We start from the raw sequence: 10,990 nt of genomic DNA, 5'->3' as shown, positions 1-10,990 counted from the left end.
CTCCATCACCTCCTCCCTCAGCTGCTTCTTCTTCACCTGCTCTCTTATCTTCTCCCTCAGCTGCTTCCTCTCCTGCTCCATCACCTCCTCCCTCAGCTGCTTCTTCTTCACCTGCTCTCTTATCTTCTCCCTCAGCTGCTTCCTCTGCTGATCCCACAGCTTCTCCTTCTCCTTCAACCTCAGCTCTCACCTCCTCAGCAAAGAGAAGCAGAGAAGACATCTGCACTGAAGAGGTAAGTGCAAAGAGGTCCAAGGTAAGTGACACGTTCGATGCCCCTTCAACATCCTCAGGTTCTTTTGGAGTCAGACGTTTCTGGGAGAGGCCTTTTAACCTTTCACTTGATGACAGTGACTCTGATTAGATTGTGTCAGAACGTGTTTTTAAACTTTGTAATACTTAAGTTGGCCTTTGTGTTTTGCAGTGTTTGTAAATATCTTTTACTTTTTAATTAACTTTGTAATGTTTAAGTTAAGCCTTCGTGTCTTGTGATGTTTGTAACACAGATATAAGAACATCTGACTCGCAATGAACATTACCTAACGCATGTGAAATGTATTGTTTTTTTCTTAATATGTGACATTGCCCGTGTGACTGAAAGGTAGTTTTTTAGTTGTTATTACTTCCATTTTTCTTAATATCACAGGTAACTTTTTAAATGACTAATATATGTTTTTCCCAAGCCCCAATTCACCATGCAGGACAAAGGTAAGTCTGTACTTAATGTCAACACAAATAAGTAGAAAAGGTTTAAAAATGATATAGTGAACTGATTGTAGTCTATTGCTTTTACATTAGGTATAGCCTGTGGCTAAGGGATCAGAGGTGAGGTAAAAACACATAAAAGAAGAAAAGTAAATTTAACAAATCAGTGATCTGTGAATTCATACTTTTCTTTTTGTCTTTAAATTCAGGTGCTTTACACTTGTCCTCTTCCAGCATTCAGCACTTCAGACACTCAACGTCCAAGATGGAGCTAACACCCCAGCCAGAAGACAGCCTGACCCCGACCAACCCAATGAGAAGGATGGATGACCAAGTGAAAAACTGGAGAGTGGTGCTGTGCTCCAACTATGTAAGTTATCACCTCACATTGACAACAAACTGTCTTGAAGACTAAATTCTTCCAATAGTTGGTATAAATCATCGTCCTATGTCAGCAGCACTGTAGGTTTAGCTTTATTTATAGTTATTGTGTGTATATGTTGAGTTTAAAATTGCATTTTAACAACATGCTGCAGCTACCAACAATGAAAATGCTGTTTTGTGTTAAAATGATGTCTTTCTTGTGTTATTGCTTTGCAGGGCAGCTGAGAGTGGACAGAGCTGCACAGAGGACCAAAGATCCACTCTCAGCACTTCATACCTGACTGGCCACAGCACCACCCCTCCTCAACCTGGGTGAGGAGGGACCTGACCCCACCTCCACAGAGGGAGTTGTGAACATGCACTTCTGTGTCGGTGGGTTTAGGAACCTCCTCACACACACACGGATGAAGACTGTCACTGGAAGATGTCTCCATTGCATCAGCAGGACATAAGCATTTGTACAATATTGCAGTTTGTGATGTTTTATACATGTTTTTATTGCTTCATTTCAAACTAGGAGATATAAAATAAACCAGTTTTCATAATATTTTCTGTGCATTTAGTTGTTTTCTTAATAAGTTATTCAGAACATCATTGCAACCTGTCAGCTTTTTATTAAGGATGTAGAAAGTTGCCGGTGGCCCGAGTGTGTACAGTGGGGTGTTGTGTTTGTCACATGGTGAAAGTGACCTCATGGGGAGCAAAAAGACAAACTGAACAATTTGGGGATTCACAGACTTTTGTAATCCTTAAAAAATGAAGAAAAATTGTTCTGTGTGAAGTAAAAGCTCAAATATAAACCATCCTGACACACTGACACAAATGATCTGTTATCTGTAAGCAGGACATTTTTTTCATGAGCCTGGGTGAAGGTAATTTGCATGAGTTTAACCTCCTGGTCAAAAACTTGCATGACTCTGTTAGCACTGTAACTTTCTTCTGTTTATTTATTCATCTGCTTATTGTAGTAGATTAATACGTTCACCAACCAATTCTTACTTGGCTTGAATGTTTGAATGTTTGCAGTTTCAGGTCATCCTACTGATCAGTTTTAAGTACTGTAGAAAGTGAGCACCAGGGTGGGCAGATCGATCCGCGCTGCAGTGAACGCCAGGACCGCCACCTACAACGCAGGTCTTGCCACTGGCGATATGAGCGCCTACAAAGCGGCCACATACGGCGTGCGGTGCGCGGTGAGAGATGCCAAACGCCGGTGTTGTGCCAAAGTAGTTACCCCCGTCAAAAATTGTTTCCCCATCCACGAGAGCGCGCAAAGTAGGAGGAGCCACTTGCCCAGCTCCGTTCTGTACGCTACTTGTCACTGATCTGCAGTCGACGCAATAAAGAGTAAAAGCTGGAAAACGGCAGGCTCGATTAATTTAATATTAGTTTCGTGACATTGTAATGTGCCGTGTGGAAGACAATTTACATTAAACTGTACACTGAAATAACCTGCTGGGAATACTTTGTCTAGAAAAATACTTTGATACTATAATACTGTAAAACCAGACGCGATCATGGAAACACGTCGCTCTCCGGTGAATTTACACTCGGTTTACACTTTGTAGCGAAGCTATCACGAAGCAGTTTATTTGCAAAATCAATCACAGTATAACCAATAACTACAGTAACGTTGGAGAGGGTTTCTTCACAGCAAAAGTTATGGAGGGATACAGATTTTATCAGGCTGTGTGGCATCGGCTGGCAAAATGTGTGCCCCCCCATCTGTAATCCATATTGGCGTTGCTATCACAAAGGGTATATTTGCAAAATAAATCACAGTATAACCAATAAGTACAGTAATTTTGGAGAGGATTTCTCCTTCACAGCAAAAGTTATGGAGGGATACAGATTTTATCAGGCTGTGTGGCATCGGCTGCCAAAATGTGTTCCCCCCCCATCTGTAATCCATATTGGCGTTGCTATCACAAAGGGTTTATTTGCAAAATAAATCACAGTATAACCAATAAGTACAGTAACTTTGGAGACGATTTCTTCTTCACAGCAAAAGTTATGGAGGGGTACAAAATTTATCAGGCTGTGTAGCATCGGCTGCCAAAATGTGTGCCCCCCCCCATCTGTAATCCATATTGGCTTTGCTATCACAAAGGGTATATTTGCAAAATAAATCACAGTATAACCAATAAGTACAGTAATTTTGGAGACGATTTCTCCTTCACAGCAAAAGTTATGGAGGGATACAGATTTTATCAGGCTGTGTGGCATCGGCTGCCAAAATGTGTGCCCCCCCATCTGTAATCCATATTGGCTTTGCTATCACAAAGGGTATATTTGCAAAATAAGTCACAGTATAACCAATATGTACAGTAACTTTGGAGAGGATTTCTTCTTCACAGCAAAAGTTATGGAGGGGTACAAAATTTATCAGGCTGTGTAGCATCGGCTGCCAAAATGTGTGCCCCCCCCCATCAATAATGCACATTGGCGTTGCTATCACGAAAGAGTTTATTTGCAAAATAAATTACAGTGTAACTAATAACTACAGAAACTTTGGAGACCAATTTCTTTTTTTAGACTTCTTAATTTAACATCTACATCTATATATGTAGATATGTGTGTTCTCAACAATGTGTGCCATAAGAACACTAGCTGTGCACCTTTAGTGTCAACTATGTACATGCGAAACAAATAAACACGTCTTCTGGTGGTGGGCTTTTCAAGCAGAGCTGGTGGAACCACCTCAAACACTTCTCACACTGAATCTGTAAAAAAAAAAAATAATACAAATCCCAATGTTAAAATTTCATTTATGGGAATTGATCATAACATTTAGCAGTCTTTCTTGATGTCATTACCCATTTATTGTCAGTTTCATGCTCTTCTTCCCCGCAGAAATGACAGATGTTTGTCAGGTCATCTGTTTTAAAAAGTGAAAAAATTTCACATAGAGTATACTACCTACTGCACTTATTATTTCATTCAAAAAACTATATGGTTTGTTTCTACAGCCATCATGATGAAAATATTCATGATGTCAGAACACTGAATGGTGGAAAATGAGTTACCTGTCTCTAGGAGGAGAGTGGTGGCAATTTGCAGCCTGTGTGTGTTTATGGCCTTTTTTGTAGACGGAAAGTCTATTGACTCTTTTCGCAAGATCTTTTCAGCAAACTGAAAAAGAGAGTCTAAGATGACTAAATAGGCTAACATTGTAAAAATTATTTTATAGAAATTTTTTTTCTGTGAATCAATCTCTTTATTCTCTTGTGTAATTATCTTATATTCCTTTTCCTGTTATTAACATTTATTACAACACAACATTTTCAATATTCTCGTGTATGTGTATGCATTACGGTTAAGACTCGTACTTTCAATGCAAAGACTCCACATGAGGCAGCGTCCACTTGTTTTGGGTGTTTGACTGTGTCACAAGTCCATCTTGAGACGTTGCATCCTTTTTTTCGCATGAATGCCCTGAAAGACAAGTACAATAAAAACAAATAACATTTTTTTAAATTTTGGTGACACAAAAAGGCGAACAGTATGGAGAGCTTAAGTGTCTGTTGAACATCAAGTTAAGAACACTGACCACACTGTTTTTTTAAAATCATAACTTTTTAAAAGTCTACAACGCATTTTCGTGTAGACTTCGCATTTTGTGCTTTTATTTTCCTGTTTCCTCCCATGATATAGAAATCAATCACTTACACAGTACACTTTCAAGAGATGTGGAGGAAGAGCAAAGATGAAATTCACACATGTATAACCTATGTGAAATTATTTTAGACATTTGTCTGATGTTTTATTGCTAAACCTCCACAACACTTTATGCAACTACTAAACATTATTATCCCCGTGCTATATTTTCTAATATAAAAACATCATCTCATACAGACATCAGGTCCTCAAATAAACATTGAAACATGGGGAGACTTCTCTTTAAAGGCAAAATTAACCCAAAACACCACAATATCAGAAGGCCAACACTAAAATTTAAACCTGTTGCTGCTAGTTTTTTAATTCTGAGTACCACTTTTTTTTGATTGACATCATACTTATAATTGTCATAATAAACACAAAAATAACAACAGCAACAAAGACTTTAATAAAGGGTCAAAATAAATTTGAGCAGTTATCCTTACCTTGTTGATTCCAAACAATTTTGGATACCTTGTTTAGTTTCTCCGAGTGGATCAAGATACAGCGACTTCTTTTCTTGTGGGTAAATGACCTACAATAAAATTGGGTGGAGAATTACATGTAATAATTCAATATTTAAGATTATCTGCATGCCATGCATTTTTCTTATAAAACTGATTTGATGGATATTGTACATGCAATTATTTTTTTTACCACTAATGTCCAGTGATGATGTTCATTTACAATTCCCAGAATCACTTCATGCTCCATGGGTTTGATCTTAAATTAAAACAAAAGAATAAAAATCTTAACTTCAGACATAAAAAAAAGAAATGCAATAACATGTTGTTTCGAGTCCTTTTTTATTAAAGCAATTTATGATATATTATATATCATCCACTTATATAGTACTCTGCGACAGCCATGATTCACCCCTCATTTCTTTAAACTGTGCAAGAAGCTGGACTATCTTATATTTTTTATAAGTGGTTTTGCACATTACTTCCTCCAAGATTAATAAAGGTCTTTCTAAGGATTTTCTTTGGACATGGAGTTCATTTTCACTCATTTTCAACGCGATCATTGTACCATCTGCAGAATAATGTTTAGTGCTTTCTTAAGCCTCTTTAACAGTGACGTATGATTCACTTGAGAATAAAAAGGTACCTATTTAAGAGGTGAAGCAGTGTTGATGATTTCAAAAGAGGTATTAGCCCAAATGTTTGCAAATCTCAGCATTGATTGGAGTGTGTACAAAATAAGGAGGAAACCAGACAAGCAGAGAACAAAAGAGAACTGGCAAGTCTAATAAACTATCCACATCTACAAACCCCAGTCTCAATTCATTCTTTCTCCATAAGCTGTTATCCAATCTAAATCTGGATGTGGATATGATCCGAGGTACTTAAACAATACACACAAGATTCTTTCTAGAGATACCTACCTTGAGTCTTGGAGCTTTTCTCTTCCAAATGGCTGTCATTGAAAATGAATCAATGAATGCTGCTTTTGCTGAATTATGGCGATTGCATTGTCTCACCATGATCGCAAGATATGCATTAATAGACTGCGAATACAAAATGTAAACATTTTTTAACTGTTGTCAAGCAATAAAACACTGATAGTTGCATTGTTGTCAGTAAAGATCACTGTACCTCACTTTCCAACTCCATGTCCGGACCAATTTGTTGAATATCCCAGTAGAATAATTTGTAAGCACCAATTTTGAGAGTAGAACATGAGGACTCTTTCCAGCCCAGGCATCCATTATATCTACAAAAAGTAATGAGAAAAAGAGATAAGTCAGCAGGACAAAATGTAAATCAAAATTTATTTCAGAGTAAATACTTTTAAGACGCTGATAAAATGGGCACATGGTTTAACATTGTATTTTGTAGAAAAAAAGAGAGCACTTAAATTTGCTTTTATTTGGGGGTAAAGGAATTTAAATACATAGCAATAGAAATGCTCTTGCCCCCTATCAAGTCTTTTTTCCAGCAGAAACACCTATTACAACAAAAAAATTTAGTTATGTTTTTTCTTGAAGCTACATGAATAGATTTTAAAATAGTCATGTTCAAAGCTTGCACCTGTGGCCTTTACTATTACATAACCATTTCTGGAAAAATGTTATTTTTCTCCTTCAAAACTATTATTATTATCTTTAAAATAGAGTGTCAATTTCTGGGCTGTTAAAAGCAGCATCTTAAAGAGTATTTGATCTTTCGAACTATTGCTGGCAGGCAGTCATCATCACAACATTAATATACTGCTTGTAGTGGGCATTCTATGTCACTAACAGCATATATGACAGCAATTTTAGAAAAGAAGAAAATGATGAACATACACTACTAGTCAAAATTAGGGACACACCTTCACATTCAGTGTTTTTCCGTGTGTTCATGCTTTTCATGCAGTGACAATCATCTTAGGTGACTACCCCATGAAGCTCACCTTACAAAAGGCCTAGAGTGCGCAAAGCAGTGATCAAAGCAAAGGGTGACTAATTTGAAGAATCTAAGATATAAAAAATATTTTTGTTTCTTTCATACTTTTTGGTTTACTACATCATTTGTGTTAGGGTTAGTGCTCCATATGTGTCCATTCATAGTTTTGATGCCTCGAGTTCTAATCAACAATGAATCTAGAAAATAGACAAGGAAATTAAGAAACAACATTAAAATGAAGGTGTGTCCAAACTTTTCACTCTTAGTGTACATCAGATGTACAATATCAATCATGAACATTCTGGGTTACACAACAACAAAAGAAAGATTCACAGTTTTGAAGGACTCACTTTTTCATTTGTGTAATTTTACACATGTGGCTTACATCCTTTCCCAAGTTTTCTATACTGTTTTGCTCCATGAAGGTTTTTTTGAATTTAAAGAATCTTTTAGGAAATATACCTAAAAAATCTGTTTAAAGGTGTAAAATTTGCTATGCCATGATCTACAGAGTACTGAAACAAACACTGTCATAGGAATAAAAGTCAATTTTAAAATTTTTTTATATTTATTTACATTTCTCTGCAACAGGTTCAGTGTATCTTTGAGGTGGTGATGCTGGAGGTGGTGCAGGGCTAGCTTGTGCGGCTGTTGCTGGGGCTGGTGTCACAAGTGGAACTGTTGCTTCCATGGATTGTGCTGTAGATTGCTGGGCTGTAATCTGTGGAGCTGAGGCTTGTGTGGTTGTTGCATTTGGAGCTGTGGTCTGTGAGGCTGGGTCTGCTGTTATGGTCTGTGAGGCTGGGTCTGCTGTTATGGTCTTTGAGGCTGGGTCTGCTGTTATGGTCTGTGAGGCTGGGTCTGCTGTTGTGGTCTGTGAGGCTGGGTCTGCTGTTATGGTCTGTGAGGCTGGGTCTGCTGTTATGGTCTGTGAGGCTGGCTCTGCTGCTGTTTGGGATTTGGTTTGTAGAGCTGTAGCGTGTTCTGGTGCTGTAGCACTTGTGGCTGGTTCTGGTGGTTCGTTCTCTTTCTGTGCTGTTGCTCCTGACTCTGGATCTGATATCGTTGTTGCTATACCTTGTGGAACTGGAGATGGATGTTGTGTTTGAACTGGTAGTGATGCAAGTGATGCCATTGGTGCTGTAGCCTGAGTAGCTCTAGGAGGAGGTGGTGGTGGTGCTACCGCCACTGGTGCTGCTGGACCTGGTTGTGCTGTTAGTAATGTGGCTGCTGTTTTCTTTGAACCCCGGTGTGGCACTCTTGGCATGCTGTCTTTGCTTAACTTTAGTTGGTCAATATTTACTTTTGGAATTATTGTCCCATTGGAATCCTGAAGATCTGCACTTTTGCCTTGGATTGCTGTAATAATGTAAGGGCCTAAAAAGTTTGCTTCAAGTTTTCCCCCTTTCCTCTGCTGGCTTCTTATGTTAGCTCTTAAAACTTTGTCACCAACTTTGAAGACGACATCTCTTGTCATCATTTTTATTTTGCCCTTTGTTTTTTCCTGAGCTTTGACCACATTGTCCTTCACCAGTTCCAACAGCTTTTGGTGCTTTTGAATGTCTTCCGACAGCTCCTCCTGCCCCACAATGTCTTCCACACTCTCATCAACCTTTGAATCAAAAGACATGTCTATCATTACTATAATTTGTGTAAGATACACAGATAATACATAAAAGAACTGAGAAATACAGTGAAAATTTACATTAAGTGTCTTTGGTAAGGTTTTAAGACACAATGTATTGCTGGCAAAGATTCAGTGTATCTTGGGATTGACTGGACACGAAGAAAACTGTTATTGAGGGTTTGAACAATCCATAAAAATATTCAGTGATGTAGTGCTTTTATGGTGGTGACGTAGCATCCATTGAAAATGATCTCCCTGCACCTCAAAAACTAAAAAAGTTTTGTTGTGTGGGATTTCTGTGTAGTTTGTCACAGACAGAAAGACATACCATGAACTCTTCTGGGATTTCGGAAGGATAGCGAGCCTCTCTGCCAAACATTAGGTAATAAGGTGAGTATTTGGTGGTCACTTGCTTTTTAGTTCTGATTCCAAACATTACAGCATCCAGATACTCATCCCACATTTCTGGATGGTCGCCAACAACTTTGCACAGGGCTCTGACAATCAAAGCACATAGAAGACATTCATATGAAAGATCATTTACATTTTTTAATAGTTTAATGTCATACATTCATGTTTTGGTTGAAGGGAACCCCCATACCTCTGGATGGTGCCATTCATTTTCTCCACCAGCCCATTTGTTTGTGGGTGATAGGGGGAGCAGAGGCTTCTTTTAATTTTTAACAATCCGCAAACCCTTTTGTTGAGCTGCAAAACCAAGTAATATACACTGACTATAAGCACATTACAATAAGAATTTAAATAAACAGCTGTCATACTAATATCTCAGAAATAGATTTATAAAGAACAGAAAATGAACCATTTTCCAAAAATTATTCAAATATGAGTTCACATATTTTTGCCAAAGACTAAAGTACTTACAGAATTGACAAATTCTTTGCCTTGGTCAGTAAGAATCCTTTTGGGGGCTTCGAACTGGTGGACAAATTTTATGAGACAGTTTGTCACTTCCCCGGCTGATTTTGACTTTAAAGGGTATGCTTGTGGCCATTTTGTAAAATAATCAATAAAAACACATATGTATTGATGTCCATTGTTGGTTTCAGTAAGTTTTCCAATAAGGTCCATCCCAACCAGTTCAAATGGCTGAGAGACCTTAAAAACAAAATCATAGTTAAGTTAATAATACTGAAATTACACAGAATGCTAGTCTACTGTTATAATTTTTTCAAGTATATAATCAGTAGGTTTCTAAGCAATGAAAACATTGTTTGATTAAATGTGATTATTTGCTATGGTCAATGACTAACCTTTATTGGAATGTATTCCGCTGGTTTTTTAATTGTTGCAGCACTTGCCTGGCAAAGTGCACACTGGGAAACCTAATCAAAAATAAAAGCAATTCAATAAGAAACACAAGAGTTGATGATCAAGGTTTACATAACTTATTTTGAGAGATACAGAAACATTGCTGTGTTCCTCTTAAAATAAGTTAGCTGTAGTAGAATTACACAGAGTTTGTTTTGGAGTACCCACCCAATTATTGATGTCCACTGACATCCCTGGCCAGTAGAACCGCTTTGAAATGGCTTCTCTTGTTTTTGTTTGCCCGCAATGGGCCCCAGTAGGACTGGCATGAAAATCTGAAAAAATTGTGTTTGCCTCATCAGCCCCACAGACTACCGTTGTCTTTATGGTTTTGTCTGTGCCTTTGTAGCGCCAGTAAAACAGCTGCTCCCCTAAACATAAACAAGAAAATAGAAAAGTTTATTATAGCTGTTTAAACCACAGGTCTATATGTGGTAAAAGTCATGGCAATACATCTTGAATGTAATGAACCAATTATGTATGTGATATAATTTGGCGCTGACTATTGGACTGGTTCTCTATATTTATGACAGTATGACTACTTCAGAAGCCAAAAAGATTATGCCACACACAAGACTGTATTAGTGATACTAAAAAAAGTGATGGATGTGCAAAGTCATTATAACTAATGGCCTTCAGATATCATGGAGTTATTTTTAATACAAATATCAATTCAAAGTAGTTTAATTCCACATTTCCTGCTGTCAGTAATTTTCCACATATGTAATTTAAAGACATAAAGACATAACAGTGGGTACACCTGCGTAAAAGGGTGTGGCACATACCACTCCAAAAGTAATTACGACGTAATATATTGTAGTTAAGCTATAAAAGGACGAAAACAGTTCTTAGTTAACGCTGTCTACTTAATAGCAAACCTTAAAACTTTTACTTTAATAA

General features: G+C 37.6%; 1 protein-coding gene across 1 annotated transcript; it reads right to left on the bottom strand.

Moving 5' to 3' along the window:
- Window positions 1-3,535: 3,535 nt before the first annotated feature.
- On the bottom strand, window positions 3,536-6,408 carry LOC109200842 (sentrin-specific protease 2-like). The gene is made up of 8 exons (XM_019356401.2): window positions 6,343-6,408; window positions 6,132-6,254; window positions 5,402-5,467; window positions 5,191-5,279; window positions 4,417-4,522; window positions 4,114-4,219; window positions 3,904-3,965; window positions 3,536-3,810 (listed from the first exon to the last, which is right to left on the bottom strand). Exons 1-8 carry the CDS (start codon window positions 6,358-6,360, stop codon window positions 3,718-3,720), a joined length of 663 nt encoding a protein of 220 aa, XP_019211946.1. The 5' UTR covers window positions 6,361-6,408; the 3' UTR covers window positions 3,536-3,717.
- Window positions 6,409-10,990: the final 4,582 nt, after the last annotated feature.

Source organism: Oreochromis niloticus, unplaced genomic scaffold (genome assembly GCF_001858045.2).
Source record: "Oreochromis niloticus isolate F11D_XX unplaced genomic scaffold, O_niloticus_UMD_NMBU tig00007838_pilon, whole genome shotgun sequence".
NCBI classification, from domain to species: domain Eukaryota; kingdom Metazoa; phylum Chordata; class Actinopteri; order Cichliformes; family Cichlidae; genus Oreochromis; species Oreochromis niloticus.
The sequence above is the reverse complement of the archived record's forward strand: the minus strand, read 5'-3'. Positions and strand labels throughout refer to the sequence as shown.